The sequence below is a fragment of the Peromyscus maniculatus genome, chromosome 22 (assembly GCF_049852395.1).
Source record: "Peromyscus maniculatus bairdii isolate BWxNUB_F1_BW_parent chromosome 22, HU_Pman_BW_mat_3.1, whole genome shotgun sequence".
In the NCBI taxonomy this organism is placed as follows: Eukaryota; Metazoa; Chordata; class Mammalia; order Rodentia; family Cricetidae; genus Peromyscus; species Peromyscus maniculatus.
Window position 1 is genome coordinate 43953320 of NC_134873.1, and position 25587 is coordinate 43978906.

The 25587-nt window shown below is 42.1% G+C and overlaps 1 protein-coding gene across 17 annotated transcripts in view; it reads left to right on the forward strand.

Moving 5' to 3' along the window:
• The window catches only part of Ttc27 (tetratricopeptide repeat domain 27), a 181625-nt gene that overhangs the window by 129995 nt on the left and 26043 nt on the right, over positions 1-25587 (forward strand). For all 17 annotated transcript variants that reach the window (XM_076559521.1, XM_076559522.1, XM_076559517.1 and 14 more), the window contains 2 exons: positions 14635-14733; positions 21411-21463. In XM_076559521.1, coding sequence (XP_076415636.1) covers positions 14635-14733; positions 21411-21463 — 152 coding nt within the window. The remainder of the gene's footprint in view (positions 1-14634; positions 14734-21410; positions 21464-25587) is intronic.

Consider the following 25587-nt stretch of genomic DNA (forward strand, 5'->3'; position numbering starts at 1 on the left):
GGCAGGCCAAACATGCGTACACATACAATAAATAAATCTAAAATAATATTGTAAAGTAGTTGCCCACAAATCTAGGTGCTGTCAAAAATGACATGAATAATTCATGATGTTTATTATGAAGATAGTTATCTCTGAAGATAGGACCCGAAAAAAGCCTGGGAAAGCACGTGATCACAGTTTTCTCTTTACGTTGAATGTTAGACTGCAGCTTTATGCATTCCATTTGTAAGTTGGCAGGTAACATAGATTTGTGTCACCTGAAAATGGAGTCATGAATATACCAAATTACTGTTTTCATGGAAATCCTGAAATCTGTTTTTAAATTCTGTGTCAAAGTGAGAAGCAAGGCTGCATATTTTGTTCACAGGACAGTACTTAGCCAGTGTGTCAAGATGCGTAAAATTGTCTGCCTTAATCTGAGCTTGCCATATTTGCAGCTTGAACCATTGGTTTTTACCTCAAAGAAACATGTTTAGATCATTTGAGTGGTTAAATCCATTAAAAATGCTAAGATTATGAGTTAGATTTTGTTGTCAAGTTCTGGCATAACTTTTGTTTTGATAACTACAAGCAATGTGATGACGTGTTGAGAACCATGAAGTCTTTTTAATATTTGACCTTGACTTAGCCATCTTATTCCTGAAAAGTAGTGGTGTTCCCTAGACCTTTTTTTTTTCTTTGTTTCTTTTGTTAAAAAAAGCCTGGATGGACTGTTTTAAGGAATTCCTGTAATTGATGATTTAATCTCTTGTCCCTTATAAAATTCACAGTCTTGATAACAATTTGTATGATGTTTTGTTTTGTTTTGTTTTTGGATTTTTGAGACAGGGCTTCTCTGTGTAGCCTTGGCTATCCTGGAACTTGCTCTGTAGACCAGGCTGGCCTCAAACTCAGAGATGAACCTGCCTCTGCCTCCTGAGTGCTTGGATTAAAGGCATGCATCGCCACAGCCTGGCAGATGTTGCCCATTTTTAATGCTTTTGGCCATATGTTTTCTTGATGTACTGTGCAGTGAAACTTCATTGAATGTATGTTTGGGGCAATGATTGTATCATCTAATATTAATTTTATGAGACCTTGATTTTTGCCTACCATCTCCAGGGCAACCCAAGTAATTAACCAGATATGCTGACAGTAGACAAAGAAAATCACTTTAACATAACTTTTTACTGCTTTGTGTTAATTTAACTGTGCCTCTTAATGGCACTAAGAAGCCATCTCCTCAATGACATCATCATTGATATAATCAGTCATGTTTGTGGCTCGAGTATTGTCATCCACCCAAAGAAGAAGAGCACATATACACTGTGTGATGATGCAGTACAACTTGGAGAGTTACAGAGTTCACAGTCAAGAACCATGTAATCAAGTTCCAAAGACATCATCAAAAATCTCATAATGTAGTCGGGCAGTGGTGGCGCAAGCCTTTAATCCCAGTACTCGGGAGGCAGAGGCAGGTGGATCTCTGTGAGTTTGAGGCCAGCCTGATCTACAGAGTGAGATCCAGGATAGGCTCCAAAACTACACAGAGAAACCCTGTCTCGAAAAACAAAACAAAAACCCAATAACAACAACAACAACAAAAAATCATAATCTTTTAAGTAAATGCATGATATTTGCATCAGGCTATATTTATAGCCATCTTGGAGTCCATACAGCTCATGGGCTGCTGGTTGGATAACTCTGGTTTAAAACTGGTTATTGATGCTTTCAATAACACTACTACAGCCAGGTGCCTCTCTGGGCAACCTGCTGGTATTAAAATCCAGATGATATGACTATGGAGCCAACACTTTTTTTTTTCCTCTCACTAGCTGAGGTTAAAAAATACATATGTAACATGTAATTTGCCATCTCTGAATATGCAGTTCATTAATATGGAGTAGGTTCGTACTATTGGGCAACGGGTCTCCACAACCTTTGATTTTGTGAGACTGGAACTCTTAAGTCCATTGGCAGGGCCCCATTTTCCTTTCGCTTCAAGTCTGGCAGCCACCATTTGCTCTCCTTCTTATGGATTCTGCTATTCTGCATACCGCATAAGACCAGAGTCATACAGCATTTGTCTCTTTTTTCTCATGTGTATGAGTGTTTGGCTTGCATGTGTGCAAGTACATCACATGTGTGTGGTGCCCTTGGAGGCCAGAAGGCAGTATTGGATCCCCCAGAACTGGGATTACAGACATTTGTGAGCCACCCTGTGAGTACTGGGAACCTAGTCCTGCTTGTCCCCAGGAACAGCCAGTGCTCTTATCTTCTGACCGTCTTTCCAGCCTTCAGTGTTTATCTCTGATGACGGGCTTATTTCACTTAGTATAGTGTCCTCAGCGTTCATCCATGCTACAGTGAGATGAGACCCTCTTCCTTTTGAGACGGAAGACATTCCATTGTGCCGCATTCTGTTTGCCTACTCATTGGCTGGAGACTCAGACTGCTCCCACCTCTTGCCTGTTACGGATAGTGCTGAAATGATACAAAAATGCGCGTGCAAAAAAGGTAGACCTGGAAGTCTTTTACACTGAAAACAAACAAAAAACAAAACTGCATAATGCTTTTTAAAAAATAGCTCTTGAAGAATTAGGTTTCATTATGGTATTTTTCAAACAAAATTTAAGGTGTGTGTATGTGTGTGTGCATGCACATGTGTTGACAGGTTGAGCTAACCGCTTGCTTTCACTGTTCTGAATACTGCATACAATTAGTGTCCGCCAAGCTTGGTTGGTGGCATGTAGCATTCTGGAGAAGAGTAGGATGCATTCACATACCGTGAACCTACTGAATTTAGTGGGGATTAGTTGGCAGCAAAAATGCTTAATGTATAACTTTGGAGTTGGCTTTTGTTGGCAGTTGTACCAACTTAGCGATTCTAACTGCATGTGATTATGTAATTTCTGGAGATAATTTTGGTTTTCATAATGGGGAAGTGAGGGTATGTGCTGTTTGGCTTCTGAAAGGGAGAGACACCAGAGTTGCTGGGGAAAAATACTCATAACGTATAGCATAGCTATCTATGCTGATTTTCCTGGCCTGTCATGTCAGTAGTGCTCTGGTTGAAAAGTTGTACTCTAATTTAAATCACTCTTTCAGAGGATGTAAAGTACAACTTCAGTATTTTTAAATTTTTACTTTTCTAGAAAACTGCACTGAATCCTGCGGGGTGTAGTGGCCTCTGCCCAAAGTTTACCTAGCCGCAGACGCCATGCAAGCCAGGAAAATGAATTCTATATCTTAGCTTGCTGTAGCCGCAGTTACCGAGTGAGTGCCAGGTACCTTGGATCTATGAATTGAGATCTCAGATGCCCAGTCTGTTGTCAACACGCCAGCACCATCATCTCTCTCCTGCCTCAATGGCTGTTCCTCCTCAGTCCCCTTTGCGGGCTCCTGAGGCTAAGGCTTTAGTTCTTGTGTTTTGTTCTGCAGCCACTGCTGTGACTTCACCATAGCCCCATAGCTTTAAATACTGTCTGCAGCTTTCAACTCCCCAAATTTCCCTTCCTTCCTGACATCTCGGGACTCCAGACTCCTGCATCTAGTGCGTATTCTGGGCTGTTCTCCTCCCTAGTCCCCGTGCCCTACCCACCACCATCCCTGTTCTTGTTAATGTCAGTCCCACACAGCTCTGGTTGACTTGGGGGAGGTAGCAAGGGAAACTTGACAGGCTCGATGGCCCTACAATTTAGAACTGATTACTAAAGCAAAGAAATGATAGTTGTTCAAAGCAGACCCACAGTGCAGACAGATATCATAGGAGGCTACTTCGCAGCCTGCCCTGTGTCTTAAGTTCAGGCAGACTGAAAACAGATGCCATGTGCCACAGGCATTTGGTGCTCTGGTTGTGTAGAACTGCTACAAGCTGTAACTCCAACACCGCAGACTTGGTAACTTGTGACCCAAGGATGGATGTCCCTGAAGAAAGAGCTGTCGTCACACTGTGCTGTCTCCTTTAAGTGTCACAAGAAAGAGAAGCTAGAATTTAAAAATAAAAATGCTGCCACCATTTTCAGATCTAATATGAAATCTAGGTAAGTGGAGAGAAGCATCTGCAGAGCACTGGTATAAAAATGGCACTGTTTGGCTTCATGTCAGGGATGGGCTGCAATGCTGACACTGTTCACGGTGTGTTTCTTGGAGAGCGAGAATACCCACGGTTAACACTGGTGCTTTTGAGACTCCTAGCTACCATCTACTCATACCTGCCTGTTTCTTTTCCCATGAGACTCGAGAAACTAGTCAGATTGAAGCCTGGACTTCGGGGACTTGAGGTGCTAAAAGCTGAAGAAAGTAGGGGAGAAACCTAACCAAATCTCCAAGGCAGGGTTTGCTGGCATATAGACCGATTTAAAACTTGGGTTCTTGTGTCTGTTTTTTGCCGTTCTTCCCATTGTCCTGATTTTATGCAAACAATAAAAATGAGTTGATTAGATGTCAAACCAGTATGTGTCACATGGAAAAAGGAAAATGTTCCTTCCTGTCAAGTCCCAATCCAGCTCCACACATGTTTTTCCTTTTCTTTATTCTGTTCCTCTCTATTGAAAAGCTTTTCTCCTTAACTCTTTGCCTTAGTTAACTGATTTTTTTGTAAGGTCATATGATGTTACTGGACTTGAGACTGAGATAATCAAGATACTGGAGAGAGAAGTAGTCACCTTGCTGGATGGGTGGGGGAAGCATAGTGCTGATGTGAGGTGGGAGGTAGCTGTTGAATGGATAATGGGAAATACAAGATGGTTTAGAGAGAAGCTGGCTTCTCAGGTGGGCAAAGAGCTTGAGGAAAAGCATGGATTCAAGAGTTCATGTGACTGTCCCAGTGTATGCTTGCTATTTTGGTGGCTCTACCAGCGAGGGAGTGTAATTCTTTAAGGATTACAATTGTTTTAATTCTTTAATTAAAATCTTGAAGAGTTTAATTGCATTTTGGGCGCAGGGAGCTAAGGGGAGTGAGGGGAGGGAAACAGACCAGCTCACCACTGCCTGTAACTCCAGCAGATCAGTGCCCTCTTCTGGCCTCCAGCAGCTCCTGCACTCATGTGCACACACCTATACTCAGACACACATACACAGAACCAAAAACATACAAATAATTCTTTTGAAAAAAGGCTATATCCAAATGCAACTTGCAGCTGTGAGGGTTTGTAGTTGAAAGTTTTCTCCAGTCCTGCCCTGGTCTGTGGTCCCACAGTCGCTTATAAAATAATCACTCAGAGGCTTAATATTTACAACTGTATGGTTTATGGCAGGTCTCTTGCTAGCTAGCTCTTTTTTTTTTTTTTTTTTTTTTTTTTGAGCTGAGGACTGAACCCAGGGCCTTGTGCTTCAAGGCAAATGCTTTACCACTGAGCTAAATCCCCAACCCCACTAGCTAGCTCTTATATCTTAAATTAACCCATTTCTATTAACCTATGTTTTGCCATGTGTTCCATGGCTTACTGGTCTGCTGGCAGGCTGGCGTCTCTTTAGACTCTGCCTTTTTCTTTCTTGTCTCTCTCCTTCGATTTCCCACCTGCCTCTAAGCTGCCTTACTATAGGCCAAAGCAGCTTATTTGTTAACCACTGGGAGCAACATATATTCACAGTGTACAGAAAGACATCCTCCAGCAAGGGTTGAATTTTTTTGTTATTGTTTAACACTTCACTTTTTATGTAGAACAAATGAAAATGAGCAAAATATTTGTGTAGTTTTTTTATGTGACATTTGTCTTTATTTCTGTAGTTTTAATATATTAATTTTTCTTGTGTATATGTAATTTCTTATGTGTATAGTTTTCAAGTGTGGATATGAAAAATGAGGTCACACACTTAATGTACTAGCACTTTTAGTGAAAAGTCATTGATCAATTTCTTGTAATAGTCTTGTTTTTGCTGTATAAAAAGTACTGGGAATTTAGTCTGTCATAGAAATCTAACATTTCTAAATGCTATTATAAATTCATGTAAGCTATAAACAAACATTGGAGATGAAGTTTGTAGCTTGAATTTTTCCGCCTCGGCCACAGTCAGGACAAACCTCTGTCACCCGCCAGTCCCACAGCCGCTCAGACCCAACCAAGTAAACACAGACACTTATATTGCTTTCAAACCGCATGGCCGTGGCAGGCTTCCTGCCAACTGTCCTTATCTTGCTAACTGTGCTTTTATCTTAAATTGATCCATTTCCATACATCTATACCTTGCCATGTGGCTGGTGGCTTACTGGCGTCTTCACATGCTGCTGGTCATGGCAGCGGCTGCAGCGTCTCTGGTCATTGCGGCGGCTGCAGCCTCTCTGGTCATTGCGGCGGCTGCAGCATCTCCTTCTGCCTTTCTGTCCTTTTATCCTGCCTAGCCACGGCCGATCAGGTTTTATTTATTAACCAATCAGAGCAACTTGACATACAGACCATCCCCCAGCACAGCCAAGTGCAGACCATCTCAAACACCTGCACTCAGGCCCATGGTCCTAATCATCCTCTATACAGACCTGCTGGGTAACGCCACAAAGAACCTGAGAATGGGCTCCCACAGGACCTACAGAACATCCCACAGCAGAAGTTATTAGTTTTAGAGGACACAAATTACACAAAATAAAATGCAATTTTGATTTATGTATTTTCCATTAAGTAGCTTCTGTGTTATTAATAGTAGTAGTGGTGGTAATATTTTGAGATACTTTCTTACTTTGTAGCCCAAAATGGACCAGAACTCTTAGTCCTCTTGCCTTAGCCTCTTATATACCTACAGTACTTTTAGTTTTGAATATGGGTTTTTTAATACACTGATTTTAAATCCCCTGACAAAAGAAAACCAACAATTGGTTAATAGTTAATAGATAGGCTTTTAAAAATCATGTATTTTACATCGTTTTAGTGTTCTTGGTCTTTTTGAAAGGTTTATTGTTGGAATAGAACATTGTGTGGTTGCCTGACCTAACAGTACTGAGTACCTGCCGTATGCCAGATGCAAATGTGGGATGCAGTGGGCTGCACCAACCTATGAGCAGAGAGCAGAGAGTTTGTGCTGGAAAATGATAGAGGGAGAATCCGTTTTGAACCACTTATGGCCCTGCTTTAGGGGTATCTAACTTCATGGATAGAGGACTCTATTGTGATTTTGTGTAAATGACCAATATGTCACAAATGGTATTGTTGAAAATTTAAATGAAGAATGAATGTCACAGGCGAGTGTCAGGGACTTTAGCAGTAAGTATGAGCAGGAATAGGTTGAAGTTTGTTACAAAGGAACATTTTCTGAGTTTACTCTTGCGTTGAGGGAAGCCTTGGAATCATTTTGGATACCCAGTGTGTGTGTGTGTGTGTGTGTGTGTGTGTGTGTGTGTGTGTGTTTTACTGGGTGCTGGCACATGCTTAGTATACATTAGACCACTGAGCTACATCTCCAGACCCAGATATCTCTTAAATTAGCTCTAGGAAGTCCAGGAAGGGAAAAATAACTTTTTGCACGACAGGTGATGCAGTTCTGGATGTTGAATATAAGGTGGTTTAAGCAAAGATAGCTGATAGTCCCCCTAGAGCTAAAGTGAAGGCCTGAGTGAAGCCCCCTTGTGAGCCAGAGTGGATTGTGCAGATGGTGTTCTTTGGACGTGAGTTGGAACCACACTAGTAAGTGAATTCCTTAGAGAACATGGTACCCGCTGAGGCTATTAGGCAGAGTCTTGTACTCTGGGCATCTCTAGCAATTGGAGGGAGGTAGGAAAAAGGATACTACCAGAATACAAATCAAACAGAACACACTGGGGTCAACACAGCAGACTTGGCCAGAGGGGAAAGAGCCAAGGGAGAGGGATCATAGAAATTAAAGGAGGAACAAGCATCAGGGAGTGACACCAAATGCCACAAAATTCATAGAAGGTCACGAAGAGGTCACTGGTGACCTTCAGAAACACTCTGGAGACTGAAGAGTGAGTTGTAGGTTAGACAACAGATTAGCATCAGCAGAGTGCTTCCTTACAGATACACCCAGGAGATGAGGCTCAGATGTATCGCTGAACTTGGAGCAGAGGGGTTAAGTAAAGCTTTTGAGGTACTGGGGGTCTTTAGTTGGCTGTGGGCAGAAATGAAACCCTCGGGTGGACAAAGGTGGGTGAAGCCAGCTGAGGAGAGAGGCCAGTCACTAGGGGACAGTGGACTGGGGAGAGATGGAGTATTAGCTCTGAACCAGGGAGTAGCACTTTGTTGAGACTGGAGGAACATAGCTCCCGTTTGGTAAGCACTGCTGACCTAGCTGGTATGTAAATGTGGATGGGTTCCTTTTAGACCATTCAGTGATATCGAGAGATGCAGAAGATTACACTAAGATGCAGACTTGCACCCCTTTGGCTTATGTGTCTTAAATGGAGGGAGAAGAGGTGTGGGTCTAACCAGCGGTAGACTAAATGGGCGATGTGCTTTTGCTGCCTAGAGGTGAATGAGGCTGTGATGGTCAGAAAAGGCCTGAAGGAGAAGTAAGTATTGATATGCATCTAAAGAGCATGCTAGATTTGGACAGAAGTGAAAGCTGGGAACGTGTGTTCTGGGAACGAGAGCCTGCATATGCAAATAGAGTCATAGAAAACTTAGATTCTTGTAAGAAATCTTAGAAAACAAATATTCTTGGTAACTGTAGAGTTTGACTTTATTTTATATTTCGTAATAGTAATATAACAACTAGCATTGCATATGAGCAGCTTCCAGGAACTGGTTTGTAAGCACTCTGAGTATCCTTAACCAGCAGCACAATCACCAAGGTTCTTATGGAGAAGAAATAATTGAACCAGCCCCTGGAGTTCATGAGGACTGGAGCCGGTACTCAGTCTGTCCATTGAGTCCAGCTCCGGAGCTCTTCTTCTCTGAGGAGCTCATGGCAGGACACAATACCATGTTGGCCAAGGCCACGTTCTAGAGCCCTGAATACCTTAAGCTGTCAGCTTACAAGGTTTTTTCCCTTTAATGAAGAGTCACTGGGCTCTTGTTATGAGCAAAATGAAGTTGTAAGATTGATTTTCGGGAACCACTCAACACCTGATAACCCAGTGAGTCTCTAGAGGCTTCCCTGCCAGCCAGGCCTTCATAGCCCAGTCTCTGTGATTTCATCATCCGAAGGCCTGTGCTCGTCCTTCATTGATAGGGGCAGATGTTGTCTGTTGTTTTAGAGGTTTTTGTTTTGTTTTGAGACAGGGTCTTTCTAGATAGCCTAGGTTGGCTTTGAATTTGTCTTTTTCTTTTTTTCCCCCTCAGACTCTCTAACACTGGGTTTATGGGCATGTGCCACTATACCTGGCTCTTTAGTTTTTGAAAGGGTCAACTATCTTTATTTGAAATGTAATCGGATAGTTTCTGTTGTAAAGTTGTATTAGTTGTGGTAGAAGATCCTAGGAGGTTGGTACTTACATTCCAGTGGGCAGACAGGATGGACGTGTGTGGATAATATGTACAGAAAACAAAAGATTCTTTCCTTTCTCATATTGATAAGCAATAAGAAAAACCCAAACCCCTAAGGCCCAAGATGTAAAACTGCCAAGAGACACGGGCCCTGTGCTACCATCTGGGCTGTAACTGTAACAAGTCTAGTGGGGAGGGCAAAGCTTTGCTGCTGGAGACCTGCTTCTGAACCCCAAGGGGCAAGGCACAGGCCAGTCTGTTCTTGAGCCTTCATACGATGGCTTACTGTTGGAAGTTATCTTTTCAGTCAGAAAAATAGTCTCACCATTCTCCAGTGGCAGGTACTCTGTGTTGGCCCTGGGATGGCTAATTTCCATTTCAGGCATTGGAGTTTATGAAGTTCTGTACTGGTTCTCCTCACCACACACACTGCTGCTCCAGGAACTAGGAACCTTGACGCTTTGAACAAGCTTTTCTCTAGGCTGTGTTTGTATCTGGGCTTCTTTTGCATTAATGTCTAAGGCCTCTAATTGAATGAACTCCCTTTTTAGCTCTTCAAACCTGATTTTGAATACTGTTTTTATGACCAGTGTATTTATCCCACCGCTAGATGGCACCAGCGTACCTATGAACCCCGTCACTTCTGGGGAGTCTCAGAGCTTTCGAATTTTAGTCTGTTTAACACCCCCACCACACACACACCTTAACATCCAAAGACTCAGAGGTTCAGTATTACGGCTGAAGCCACAGAGGTGCTCAGAACCTCCTAAATCAGCCATTTTCTCACTTCTGTTGTGCTCTATGTGGCTCTGGGAGGGAACAAACAGGACCTATGTTCTTTTTTTTAAAAAAAAAATAAATGAATAAAACACTTAAGCAATCATTATTTAAATACAGGCATCATTTCATCCAAAAACCCAGAGTGTTGTGCTTTTGTGTTTCTGCATTGGCTCCCACACATTAGACTCTGGCTTCCCTAGGTCATGGCCAGTAGTAGCCACGGCCTCCTGACTTGCCCCAGATGTGTGAGCGCCATAGAAATCTCAGCAGAGTCTCTCTGACAAGCAGTTGCTTCTTTCCATTCTTAGCCAGACCCTTTCAGCTCTTCCCCCTGTCTGAACATGCCCACCCCCATGTTGCTGCTCCTCTGTCTGCATCAAGACAGCCTTTGGGGAAGGAGCTATGCACTGCGTGCTCTGAAGGTAGACAAGCAAACAGATGAGCAAATCTTTGGGGTGTCCCAGTGCATGTTATCTGCACTATTTTTTCCCTTTATTTCTTTACTGTTGACAAGTATGGTCCGCTTGTGTGTAGGATGGTATATTGGGAGGCAGTGTGACCAAGTGGAGTAACACTAGTGTGGTTGTATAGGTCCTGTTCGTTCAGCATTCCATTAATGGGTGACATTCCCTAGCAGAGTTTTTGTGGGGACTACATGAAGTTATAAATGGAAAGCTCATAGTGGAAATATATTTAATAGATGCTCCTTAAGTGAAAATTATTTTGACTAGAGAGAGGGAACAGGAGTGATTCTGGTATATGAAAGGTTGGATTGAATGTGGCTAGGCAAAGTTAATACATACTGTTGTTACCAGAAATTTGGGGGAGTACTGCCAGAGTCACCATATGATACTGGGGACATTGATGTTCTTAGGCCCATTAATAAAATAATTTGTGAATAGACTCAAATGGGAAAATTGAGTACAGTTTTATTAGCATTGAAAAGAAAACTCCCAGGGCGGGCAAGCTGTAAACTTCAGCAGCTGCCTGGAGGAGAGAAGGAAAACACTTTGCCCTTTGAGTTAAGCTGGCATGGAGGGGAGACACACAGTGACAGGCAGCCACACAGGAGGGTGGAAGTGGTGTTTAGAGAATAAGGAAGCCCGAAGTCCAAGACAGAGCATATTTAGGGTCCGGCCAGCACCCTGACGAGACAAGAGAGAAAAATGAAAGGGTGCACATTTATTTCTTCTTAGAAAGGTGCACACAGCTGCAGATCCTCCTGGAGGCTCTGGGCTGTGCTAGGAGGCAGGAAGGGAACTCTGCATCCCAGTGGGCTCGTCATCCCGCCAGTTTCCTTAGCGTGGTTTAAGGTGAGCTCACCTTCCTGGGGTGACCCTGCCCTAGCCAGGTCTTTGGATTTGCGCTTAAGGGAGGAGACAGTGGCGTGTTTCCTCCTAGGGGGCAAGACTGCAAGTCCTGGATACACATCAGAGTTAAAAGACTTAGTCGGCAAAAAGTGGATATAAAATAGCTCAGTCATTTTATATATTTAATAGCATGTTGATGCACTCTCATTTTATGTATATAGAATTAAATATTATTAAAATAAACTTTTTTTTAAAGAAATGTAGCCACCAGAACATGTAATGAAGCTGCTCTCTTACCCACCTGACATCTGTGGGCTAGATAATAGTGATCTTGGAGCTTACAGAATTCAACCGTAGTTTGGGGACTTTTGTGAAGGGTTCTGAGGCCTCTTGATTTGTTTATTCCATATATATCATATGGCGTGTGTGCAGGCACATGCATGTGTGACTAACGCAGCATGCATGTGGGGTCAGCAGACAACTCGCAGGAGTCAACGTCCTGTCATCTTGCTGAGAGAGTCTCTTGCCGCCGCTGCTCTGAGTATGTCGGGCTAGCACAGCCTCCCAGCTGTGCCTGTCTGGCTGTGGGACAAGAGCTGCTGCTCTCTGTGCCGTCTCCCCGGCCTCAGCAGCCATGCTTGATGGTGGTCGTTCAGGTAATCATTTCAAAGTAAAGGGAAAGAAATGCCGAGGGTTGTCCACAGTTCTTCACATTCTAAAGACCTCAGTTGAGAAATAGAAAATAGAAATGATGCAGTGAGTCAGCCGTAAGCAACTGGGAGACCCTGTGGTTTCAAAATGAGAGCTTTGCAGGATGTCTGAAGGCCTCTTCTCCCTTCGTGTACCTAGTATTGATGGGTGCAGGCCAGTAGTTAACTGATCTTGGGATTTAAATTATTAAAACAACTGCAAAAAAAAAAATAATAACCAAAGGTGAAGGACACAAGGACCATATTAATACTTTATATTAGGTTAAGTTATATGTCTAAATTTCCATTAAAATTTAAGACACTGAGTATAAGGCATTAGCTGGTCTTTAAAACTTAAAACTTAAAAGTAAATAATAAACCTCATCAGACCAGTGTGGGCAGAGCTATACCATAAGTGTTGTTATTTGAAGTATTTGTTCATCTTTTTCTGGTGGATTGGAAAATAAGGTTTTTCATTTGTGTCTTGATTTTACACAGCCTCTTTTTCTTTTTTCTTTTCTCTTTCTTTCTTTCTTTCTTTCTTTCTTTCTTTCTTTCTTTCTTTCTTTCTTTCTTTCTTTCTTTCTTTCTTTCTTTCTTTCTCTCTCTCTCTCTCTCTCTCTCTCTCTCTCTCTCTCTCTCTCTTTCTTTCTTTCTTTCTTTCTTTCCTCCCTCCCTCCCTCCCTCCCTCCCTCCCTCCCTCCTTTCTTTCTTTCTTTTTTTCTTTTTTCTTTTTTTTTTTTTTTGACAGGGTTGCTCTGTGTAGTTTTGGTGCCTGTCCTGGATCTTGCTCTGTAGACCAGGCTGGCCTGGAACTCACAGAGCTCCACCAGAGTGCTGGGATTAAAGGCGTGTGTCACCGCCGCCCAGCCCCAGCCTCTTTTTTTTTTTCTTCAAATCAACATGTGGGGAAGTATTTGGGTTTTTTGGCAACTGAGGCCCAGACATTTTGAGACTCTTGAAGGCAGTCTGCAATATTTCTAACTTAGTTCCGGAATATGATAAGATAATCCTAATTCCAAGTGATTTAGAATTCATTGCCTCTAACCTGCCATCTTGGAAGGGTTCCTTGCATTATAAGTAACACTTTGTATAAAACAAAACTTCTGCTGGCCAAACTCTCTGGAGGAATCGGGTTGTGTCAATGTGTGCCTGTGACCCTGGCACCTGGTTAGTGTTAGGGTCAGGAGAATCTGTGAGTTTGAGACCAGTTTGGGCTGCAGAATGGGACCTGTGTAATTAACCAGAACCAAAGCCAAGCAAACAAACAAAAGCCCAGATATGTCTTTGTTTCAGAGATGTTAAAGATAAGGCTGTATCGAGAACTGGGGAAATGCAGCCTGAAGGCTTCAAAACTTTGAACTTGGTGGGAAGGCGGGGACTGTTTTTACATATTGTCACATAAGTTAGGGTTGGACTTGGGGCCTTTCAGATTGTGTCACATCCAGGGAATGTGTTTGCCTTGAATGGTTCTTTTCATTCAGTCTATAAATAACCAGGTGAAAGCCAAGTGGTGAGCTGTCTCACCTTGAAATCCCATAGCTGAGGGCAGGGAACTAGTTTCCAGCAAGTTTTCCTCTTCCTCCCGGCAGATGCACACCTCTCTCTCTAACCTTCACCTAGCCTCTACCAAAATCTGTTCTGCAGGAAGGCCCTTGGTGGTTATTTATGGCCTCCTGTGCATTCAGAGTGAAGTGTTAAATTGCCTGAGGATGTTTGCTTTGGAAGCCTTCTCTCTAATTATCAGCTAAAAATCTTTATCTGCTTAAAGACCTTCCAGGCCTCTGCCTTCCATATGGAACAGGTTTTTGTGGGGCTGGTTAGGGAAGAGGGACTTGGAGGTAGCTCCTCCTCTGCCCACAGGGAAGGTGGGGCCAGATGTTGAGTTTGTCTTTTCCTTTCCCACTCCTTTCCCTGCCTCTGTGCTCAGTCTGTAGGAAAGTAGGCTTCCATCCCCTTAAAGGAAAACAAACCTAACCCATAATTGGTGCATTTCTGACTAATGCCATTGATGTTTTACCAGTTATATCTCCCCTTGACAGGTTCTATTGAATTTTAAGGAAACCATGCGTTGAAAAGAATTTTTTTGTAATTATCTGTTTTCTGAATCTCAGCCAGATTCTGACCCTTATATCTTCCAAGTTTTTTGCAGACGTGCCTACACAGACACATGCCAGGGAGGCTGTTCTTGGTTAAACAGTGGAGGTTATCTGAGGGAATGGAGGATGAAAGCAGATCTCTGTCCTTAGTTTGTGGTACATTGCTCAGTTGTGGTTAATATTAATATTGTATATGCTTTCATTGTTATAATAGCTTGGAAAGCTTCATAGTATACCTTATCTCCACTAGAGTTCCTACATTTAAACTCAACACAAGGCAAATAAAGTGTAGTTCTGCGTTCTTCATGGAAGTGTATCCTTTGATAGCATCTTAAATATGTTCAGATTGTATCCTCCAAATGTGTGTATGTGTTTGTATAACTCTGACTCTCGGTCTTTGCAGCTTGGGGTCTGGTTTTCTCTAGGCTGTGCCTACTTGGCCTTGGAAGATTACATGGGCTCAGCGAAGGCGTTTCAGCGGTGTGTGACCCTAGAGCCTGATGTAAGTACACTGGCCTCCTTTCCTTATTTCAGCTCCCTTCTGCTCTTTTAAGTTAGCTGAATTGTGCCGTACAGTCTGGAATAGCAGTTGCTTTTGTAGTAGACTACATATTTGATGGAAGGTCACACTCAAGGTATATGGTTTGTCAGTCAAAATGCTCTTTGGGGGAAATCATGTAATAGTTAAAACTAGATATGACTGACTAGTACAGCAAAGTGTCCTGCGTCTTGTATCATTTATTAACATGCTGCCTATGTTAATTGCATTACTAGAAGGTAATTGTTTTGGTGTGCTGTCTGTCACTTAGTGTTTAACAGCTTTGTGGAAATGATAGCTTACACACTGTGTAGCTTTTGAAACTAATAGTTGAGTATTTTAATTTTTTTCAGTATATTTAGAGTTACAAAGTTAGTACAATTTTAGAGCATTTTTTTTTTTCACCATAAAAGACCTGGCCGCCATCAGCAGTCATTCCGCATTCCTCCCTCCTCACACTCTTCTCTTCTGCAGCACTGTCTGCCGCTGTCTCTGTCGAGTCTCAGGTCCGGGCTTTTCATAGAAGCGGACTTGGTGGCTGGTCCCCCACTTACATTAGTGCTTTACAGCATCCGTGATGTAGTCTGCATCCGTGCTCCATTAGCTTTATTGACAGGTAATGCTCCATTGTCTGGGCAGATCACACGTGTCTACTGATCAGTTGATGGCATTGGGTCTTTTCTGCTTTGATGTGCTCTGAATACTTCTGCCATTAACATTTGTTTGCAGTTTCTAGTGGACTCATGTTTCTGTTTCTCTTGAGTACTAGAGGTGGAGCTGCTGGGTCATGTGGTCAGACTTTAGAGGGACTGACAGACTTTTCCAGAGGGCCTTTTTCTGTTCTTACCAGTGATGAGTAAGGACTCCAGTTTCTCAGCATCCTTGCCCACACTTGCTACTTTCTCTTTTTGTTGCAGCTGGCCTATTGGGTGGTTGGCTTCAATTTGTGTTTCTTTGATGGCTGGCTAATTATGTTAAATATCCTTGCATTTGCTTATTGGCTGATTGTCTTCCATGGGGAAATGTTTATTCACATTCTTTGCCCATTAAAAAATATGTTTTTGCTTTTTGAGTTGTAAGAGTTCTTTATGTATTCTAAGTCCCTTATGAATTGTAGATAATGCCCTCCTATTCTTTGTTTTTACTTTTTTAAAAGTTTTATTTATTTTATGTATATAAATGTTTTGTCTGCATATATGTATGTGTACCATGTGTATACCTGGTGCTTACATGCAGAAGAGGTCAGAAGAGGGCATCAGATGCTCTGGATTAGGGTTACAGATGGCTGTGAGCCACTGCGTGAGTGCTGGGAATCAAACCTAAGTCCTCTACAAGAGCAATAAGTGCTCCTCACTGTAGAGCTGTCCTTCCAGACCCTTTTCACTCAATAGTGCCCTTTAAAGCACAAAAATAAAAATAAACTGCCACACCATCTCTCCAGCCCCTCTGTTATTTTACTTTTAAGATTAATTTAGTGTGCATGCATGCATGCATGCATGTGCGTGTGCTGTGTGTGTGTGCTTGGTGTGTGTGTGTGTGTGTGTGTGTGTGTGTGTGCGCGCGCGCGCGCGCATCGTTTGTATGAGTGCCACAACATCTGTGTGGAGGGCAGATGACAGGTTGTTGAAGTCAGTTCTCTGCTTCCACTATGTGGATCCGGGGATGGAACTGAGGTTGTCAGGCTTGGCAGCAAATACCTTTACCACTGAGCAGCCCTTACTGTTATTTATTATTGTGTCTGGATGTGTTGTGTATGTATGAGTGTAGTGCATGGGTGGCATGTGTGAAGATCAGAGGACAATGCTCTGGAGTTGCCTCTCTCTTTGCATGAGTTCTGGGGTCCATCTCAGACCCTCAGGCATATATGCAGCGAGTGTTTTTACCTCCTGAGCCATCTTGTTGACTCTAAAGTTGAAAACTTTTTGTATTTGTTTGGTTTGGAGTTTTGGAGACCAGTTCTTGTTAATTGCCTGTACTGACCTGGATCTCACTATATAGCTCAAGCTGGCTGGCCTTGAACTCATGATCCTGTCTTAGTGTTGACATGTACTCATCTGTTCTTTTTCCTTTGTTTCTAATTCATTGCCAAAGCAAGGCCCTGATGACTAAAAACCTTTTTTCTGTCATTATTGGAGATTGAATTCAGAGTTTTACTCATGCTAGGCAAGTGCTCTATCACTGAGCTGTATTCCCTGCACTATTCCTACCTTTTCTTCTAAGAGTTTGTGTAGTTTCAGCTCTAGACTATCTTAAGAAGTTTTGCGTATGGCGTAAGGAAGGGTTCCAATTTCATTCTTTTACATATGGATGTCCAGTAATACCAGAGTCACTTGTTTCAAAGACCATTTTGCCCCCATGGAGTAGTCTTGTCATTCTGGTGAAAAATCAGTTGACCGCAAATGTGAGTTCCTTTGTAGACTGCCAATTAGATTCCATCAGCTATATCATCTGTGAGTGCTAGCACCACTCACAAAAGCTTCGAGATGGAGTTTAAGAATGGTGAGTGTGAACCCTCATACTTGGTTCTTTTTCATGATGGTTTTGGCTATTCAGGGTTCCTTAATTTTTATGTTGAATTTTAACATCAACTTCTGCAGGCACAAAACAAACAAACAAACAAACGTATAAGAGGTGTTGATAAGGGTTTCATTTAATCTGCACCTTGGTATTACTAATGTGAGTGTGGAAACCTAAAACTTGCTTTCTTTCTACCTTTTTCTAATACTGACTTTCTCCCCTCCCTCCCTCTCCCCTCTCTCCTCCCTCCCTCTCCCCTCTCTCCTCCCTCCCTCTCCCCTCCCTCCCTACCTCTTTGTATGTTGGGGAGAATGTGCATGACATGCATGCAAGTGGAAAGCCAGAGGACATCCTGTGGAGTTGATTTTCTTCTTCTACCTTGTGGGTCTCAGTGATTGAACTCAAGTTGTTAGGCCTGGCACCAAGCACCTTGACCTGCTGAAGCGTCTTGCTAACCCCCTGCTTCCTTTTTTTTTTTTTCTCTCTTTTCTATCTTCTTTCCCTTCTCCCTTCCCTCAAACACGTGATGCAAATAGTCTCTGACAGAAGTATGTTCCTGCATTAGGAATCAAACCCAAGCACCTTGTGCATCTTATTTCATTCTTTAGAGTATTACTGTCAATGTTCCACAGAAAACTTCCATGGAAATTATGAACAAAATTAAAGATTATGATGGCAGCTCATGTTTCAGATGTTTGATACTGTCCACAGTGGACTGTCTTCTCCAGCTTTCTAAATCATCACATTTAGTCTTTCAGAGTGCATATAACCTACTATAGTTGGTTTGATCTCTCTTTCTTACTCTCTCTCTCTGTGTGTGTGTGTGTGTGTGTGTGTGTGTGTGTGTGTGTGTGTGTGTTGGGGGGCATTACATGTATGAGTGTGTATGTACCTGTATGTGAATATGTAGAGGTCATAAATTAGCATCAAGTGTTTCTTTCATTCTTCACTTACTTTTTTGAGGCAGGGTCTCTCACTGAGCCTGGAGCTCACTGACTGACTAGACTGGCTGGCCACCAGCCCTAGAGACCCCTCTTTATGTCTCCCAGTGCAGGGTTCCAGACACAAATCACCACCCTAGGCTTTTCACAAGCATCTGGGCTTCTGAACTCAAGTGCAGTCATTCATCTTTGTAGCCTCTGCAGTTAGCTTTTATAAATGTCTAAATTGCTACAGTGACTTGGTTCTAATGAGAACAAGGAAGATCATATTGATAACAGGCATTTGCTTAATGGACTCCTGATTTTCAGAGTCCATCTTTCATCTCAAATGCATAGCAAATTGTATATTTGAAATGGTAACCACATGCCACCTGCCTTCATTTTCTTTTTCATCCTTTAAGTACAAGATAACTTAAAGACTGCATGCAAGTCTCAAATGAACAGTTTGGACAGGTTTGAAAAATGAGATGTCAAACTCCATTGCCCCCAGGAGCTCCCCCACGTCCTCCCTCCTGTCACCATGAACCCCCCTCCTGTGTGCCCAGTAGCTGTGCTGAAGTTTTTCTCCGCATGCTCTTCCATACCTTCAGATTAGGCAGCCTGTACACTTGGGACTCACTTGTTCAGGTTCTATCACGTGGGATGCAGTTCGGGTTTTGTGTGCTGTTAGTTAGAATAATAGCACATGTCTTTTTAATGCTTTGTGGCATGTATAGTGTGTGCATGCCTCATCCTGTTGAAGGATCTTTGTGTCATTTTTACTGCAGTAGAGTGAGTGAATAGTCCTGCTATGACATACAAATCTTTGTGTGGACATAATTTGTAATTTATTTAGGATGTAAGCCCGAATTGAGGTTGCTTGATCCTGTTATAAGTACTGCAGGGTTTAAATTTTATTTTGTAGTATATTATTTAACTTTTTTATCCTTTGGACATATTTCCCTTCTTATATATACTGTCTCTTTATTATATCTGCCTCTATGAATGTTCTTTTGACCCTATTTTTGTTTTGGTTTGGTTTTTTGAGACGGGTTTTCTGTGTAGCCTTTGCTGTCCTGAAACTCTCTGTGTAGACCAGGCTGGCCTTAAACTCACAGACATCCACCTGCCTCTGTCTCTCTAGTGCTGGAATTAAAGATGTGCACTGCCACCACCTGTCTTGACCTGTTTTAAAAAGCAGTATTGGTATGATTTCCTTTCTTCATATATGTTTTTCTTGGGGACTTAACATCTTTGGGGGTTTATGGACTTTAAGTTTTATCAAATTTGGGAATCTTCAGCTATTGTTTCTTGTACTGTTTATCCTTCTGGCTTTGTGATGATGAGAACTGAGTTTAGGGCCTCACACAGGCTGCCCACTCTGACTGGGTTGCCCTGACCTCTCTCTCTCTTTTTTTTTCTTCTTTCTTTCTGGCACTTTAACTGTTTGTATTCTTATGATGTCCGGCATGGTTCCCTCTTCGCACTTCCCATTGCTCAGCCTTGGGTGGAAGATGCTCTCCTTCTGTGATTCCCAGCAGGCCGTGCAGAGCATCCCTTGCAGGTGACGCATTTTCCTTGGTCCTTTCAGCATCTGGCATGCACTCGGTCCCCAACCATCATCTAATTGTGATCCTGTTTTCTAAGTCTTTGGAAGAACTTTAATAACCATTATCAAGTCCTTTTCTGCTTATGCCAGCAGCTCTTGCATAGTTTGTTCTATTTTCATTTTTATCCATCTTTGGTTATAGGTGAAATTTTCCCACCTCTTTGCATCTTTACCAATTTATTTGGTCTTCCCCCATTTCTTTCTCTCTCCTCTGCCTCCCTCCCACTCCCTCCCTCCCTCACTCCTGGCTATCTGTCAGTCATCTTTATTCCTCTCTTTTTGTTTCAGACAGTATCTTACTACATAGTTCATGCTGGCCTTGAACTCAATAGTGTAGTCCAGGCTGACCTCAAGCTTACTGTCCTCAGCCTCTACCTCCTGAGTGCTGGAATTTACCCCCACACCTGGCTCTGACCTGTCTTTTGTTTTGCTCTACACATTGTGTATGGTTGTTAAGTCTCTGCGTTTCCTTATTTTCCCTCTGGAAGACTGAGTTTTACTTTGGCATTCAATTAATTTGCTTGTGGATTATCTTGAATTAAGCTTTGTTAGAATAGATTCGGGGCTGTTATTTTCTAGGTTATAATAGTCCTGTTAGGAGGTAAGTTTTCTTGGATGAGTTGAATGTCATGGTTAGACAGTAAGAACTCTACTCCTGCTTGGTCAGAACTTGAAACTCCTGGCACGGTGTAACTTCCAGAATCTCCATTCAGCACGAAGCATTTGGCAGTTAGTTGTTTTTTTTCAGGCCTCAGAAAGCCTAGCGGTGTAGTAAAGCTTATTCCTCGCCTTGGCGACGCTTACTGAACTTGGTAGAACTTGCTCTTCACCTTTCTTCCATGGTGTTTTGCTGTAGACTGCATTTGCCTTCTCAGCCCTGTAGTCTGGTCCCCTTCCTTCATCTCAGTGGACTTGGTGTGCTGTGACAGTGTCTGCCTGTCTGGGTGGGAGCCCCGAGTGTGCCAGAGACAGCAGCTGGACGGCCTGCTGAGACCCCTGAGCGCCTTCCCCTCTCTGCAGGGCCACTCCTGTGCTGCTGTACCCAACTCCCCCTACAGGGCTTATTTTGTCTACACTGTAGGTTTTTATGGTGAGAAGGCAAGCCAGGCCCTAGCTTTGCCACATCTGGAAAGGGCGGTCAGTGCTATTTAACTTTAAAACCCTATGCGTGGCAGTTAAGAGCTATATTTTATTAAGAAAATAGAACAAAGTAAAATTCATAACATTCTTACTAGAATCAATATTTATGTAAGCCTTGATTTTACTTGAATAATAATAAATATAGACATTAGTTAAATTATATTGTAAATTTTCCAACAATTTTATATGTCAAAATTTGAAAATAAAAATTTAACTGAACTGAATCTGTGCTGTGATACCCATGTCATTGGGTTCTTTTTATTTCTTTTGTAAGCCATAAAAATAAAGTTTAATTTAACTTTATGCCATTTTTTTTCTTTCGAATACATTTTTGAAAGTTGTGGGTTTTTTTTTTTTTTTAAGAGTACATATCAGACTAGGAAAATGGGTTGTATTCAATTTTAGCAAATGTCTTACCTAAGAACAGTCTCTAACTGGATTATCCATTATTTCAGAATGCTGAGGCTTGGAACAATTTATCCACTTCTTATATTCGATTGAAACAAAAGTAAGTACACGAGTCCAATGTGAAGAACTTGGTTTCCCCCTAAAATTAGTAAGATTTTTCTCCAACTGAATATTTAAAATCTGTGTCTAGCTTTTTTTTCTCTTTTTTCCTACCCTTGTATATAAATTAGAGTAACTTAGTGAACCTTGAATTCTAATTGTATAGTTTTTTTCTTGAAAACATTTATTGTATAATGAAGTAGACATTATGAATAATAGAATAAAGAAATATCTCTTAAAATTTTTCCCTGCCACCAGAGTTTTTCACCATAAATTTCATGACATGATAAAAACAAACTCAACTGGTAATTTTCTTATTAATTGCTTATCTTAGACAATTTTGTAAAATATAAACATGGCCCTATTCTTCTGGAGATGTAGATTTAAGAAATAAATCAATCTGCAATATTGTTTTCAGAGCTGATTAGTGACACAAACTGTATGTGGTGAGCATCAGACGAGAATGCACAAGGCTGTGATAAAGTAGGTGCTGTCTGCTCTCCTGGTGCGTGTGTGTCAGGAACTTACTAGTCCTGTGAAGATCTCAGAAAGGAAGGCCTGTGAGCCTGGCCCAAAGGTGCTTGTCCTCTACTGAAGCTAGTTTTGAAGGACATGTAGAAGGGATAGAGGACACCTTGTAGGCAAAGGAAGTGACGTGGTCAAATGTAGCGTGACATAATTGAGTGAATTATTTTAGGAGGTGGAAGTAAAGTGGTCCAGCTGTAGAGTAATGTGAGGTCTGTAGAGAAAGGATGGATAGAAGAGGGCCACACTCAACTCACTGTATCTTCTAACACTGACCAGCACTTGGAGACCATCCTCTTGGGAATTGCCTAAGATGTCGGTGAGAAGCCACCAGAGAGAGAAAATTCGGGGGCCCTGCATCAGGAGAGCCCCCATCTGTATGAGGCAGAGTAGAGAGGGAGCTGGAAGCTGGGGAACCAGTTAAACAACCCAGACCTGAGCGAACTAGAGTGGAAAAAGAAAGGCAGACGCCAAACACAGCAGCCCAGTGGCTGTGGACAGCGAAGGGAATGGAAGAACCAAGAGCTGCTGTCGCCAGAGCTTAAATGCGGTCATGAAAGGGCCCTTCCATTTTTACTTAGCCTTATTTTCAGGCTTGGTATCTGCTGTGGAGTCACAAGATACTTGTGAAGCAATCAAGACCATTTTATATTGAGATCATGAAATGCTTCCTCTGCTCTTAGATAGCAGTCGACATAAATAGTTTCAGTTTGTTCTACCAATCTCTTCAAAGTAATACTATGTTCTTGATTAAAATGGACTGTGCTAATGCTTACCGGATACCTGTTGCTCTAGGGCAGTGGGTGTCTTGGTTACAGTGGGATTTTGTTAGTTTCTTCTAAGAGCCTAGATAATCCTGTATGTAGTGAGGCTTTTTTTTTTTTTTTTTTTTTTTTAAAGATTCAATTATTTTTACTCCATGTGTATGAATGAGTCTTTGCTTGCATGTATGTATATGTACCATATGTGCATGCATGGTGCCCACAAAGGCCAGAAGAGGACATTGGAACCCCTGGATCTGGAGTTCCAGTTGTGAGCTGCCATGTGAATGCTGGGGACAGAACCTGGGTCCTCTTTAAGAGCATCAAGTGCTCTTAACTGCTGAGTCATCTCTCCAGTCCCCATTGGGAGGCTTTTCATACTCCACAATGTCTTTATCATTCTTTGTAGGCAGTTCTCAAGCATTGTTGACTTCTTGGTGCTTTTTATTGTCTCCTGTCCTGTGAATAGATTTTGTGTAAAAGTAGGGGTGCAAGACCCAAGGGTCATCGTCCCCTTATTCTTTCATTTCTTTGCTGTTACTCTAGAGCAGTGGTTCTCAACCTTCCCAATGTGTAACCCTTTAATACAGTTCTTTATGCTGTGCTCACCCTAACCATAAAATTATTTTCATTGCTACTGCATAATGGTAATTTTGCTACTGTTATGAATCGGAATGTAAATATCTGTGTTTTCTGATGGTCTTAGGTGACCCCTGTGAACGGGGTATTTGACCCCCCAAAGGGGTTGTGACCCACTGGTTGAGAACCATTGCTCTCAACATAACTACTAGATTCATGAAATTATTTCAAAAGTAAATAACTACTGTCCCCCTCAAAACAGTATTTCTGCTCTAGAATGACCTCATCTATTCTGGCATGACCATGACAGTGCCCTTTTTACTTGTTCCCATATGATTTCCCCAGGTGTCAGGGCCTTTGGAAGCATTTCTCATCGTGTGTGTATATAACTTAATAGTTCAGCATCTCCACCATGGTGTGCTGGATAAGTGACTCCCAAGATGAAACGTCTTATAATAAAGCTATCCTTATCAAGAAAGGAACCCGAACAGTGTTCATTGCTAGTTCTCTGTGTGTGCATGTGTATATAGAGGATGGATGGCAACTTTGGTTGTCTTCAGAAACAGCCATCCACTTCCTTTGAATCAGTCCCTCATTGGCCCAGAGCTCACAAAATAGGTTAAACTGGCTGGCCAGTGAATCTCAGGATCCTCTGACCCCCCCCCCCCCCACCAGCTGAGATTACAAGCGGACACCTCTGTACCTGTTATTTTTGTGTGGGTTTTGGGGATCAACTCAGATTCTTATGCTTGCAAGATGAATGCTTTATAAACAAAGCCAGCTCCCCACTCCCACCCCTCAGGAGCCTGAGATTGGGAGGCATACAGATAGACCTCCTTGTGACATTGGTTATTGTCTATTGAGATGCTCTCCAGGAAGATGACCTGATGCCCACCTCTTTGTTGTGGGAGAACTGAGGAGTCTCAGCCCACCAGTTGTTGAAAATAGTTGCTGTCACATGGAAGACAGTGGTAAGGGGTAGAATGAAGAAAAGGGGTAGGGGAGAGTCCATACAAACAATTTGCTTGATTTTTGAGAAACTTTCTGTTTTTCTTCTCTCTCTTTTTTTTTTTTTTTTTGAAATCCCTTTTATTTTTGCAAGAAAGGATCCGTTAGTAGTTCCTCAAATTAGGATCAGTCAGTAATACCTCATTCTTGTATATTTAAATATGTTTGACTTTGCATTTCCTTTTGAGTGGCAAGTTTAGCTGGTTATAAAACTTTAGGTTAACTGTTACTTTCACTCAGCGTGTTAGAAGTAGTACACATTTTATTGTTTTCTGTCCTCTTACTGCTGATGAAATACCCACTGTTTCCCAGTTGTTATTCTTTTGTAAAATGTTAGGATATCTTCATGTTGCTTAGAATATGCAATGTGCTTGTTTGATCAAAGAATTTAGATCTTTGCTTGGAAAAATGTTCAGCCCCGATCTTTGATCCGTAGCGTCGTGCCATTTGCTTGCATTCCTTTACTCTGGAATTTCTGTCAGATGTATATCTAAGTCTTATCTCATTCTTTCTTGTTTCCTCACTCTTCATCTATGTGTTAATCTGAATTTTGGCAGACTCCTCACTATTCTATTCCACTTCACCAATTTTCTCTTGAATTACGTGCAGGCTGGTTTTAGACGCACATAAAGCTCTGTTTATTTTAATGTGTCTTTCAACTCTGAGATTGCTAGTTGTTTTTTGTTCACATTTACTTGGTCTTGTTCTGTTTCTACCTGGTTTTGTTTTACTGTCTCCTGTTGTAAATCACTGCCTTGTCTGTGTCAGTTTTGAAACAAATATATTCAAAGGCTTCATCGTTTACTTTAAAAAAATATTTCTAGCATACGAAGCATGAGATTTCATTATGCAATTTTTCAAACAAAATTTGTTTTTTTTTTCTCCCTCTGCTCCCCCTTCCACCTGTCTGTCTGTCCAAGTAGCCTCCTTTATGTTTTTATGTCATGTGGGTCCTTTTGCACACACCCCCACCTCTCCCTTCTTGGTTTATTTTGGTTTTTTAAGACAGGGTTTCTCTGTGTAGTTTTGGAACCTTTCCTGGAACTCACTCTGTAGACTAGGCTGGCCTCGAACTCACAGAGATCTGCCTGGCTCTGCCTCCTGAGTGCTGGGATTAAAGGCGTGTGCTGCCGCCGCCGCCGCCGCCGCCGCCACCACCACCACCACCACCACCACCACCACCACCACCACCACCACCCGGCTTGTTTTGTTTTTTCAAAACAGGGTTTCTTTGTGTAACAGCTCTGGCTGT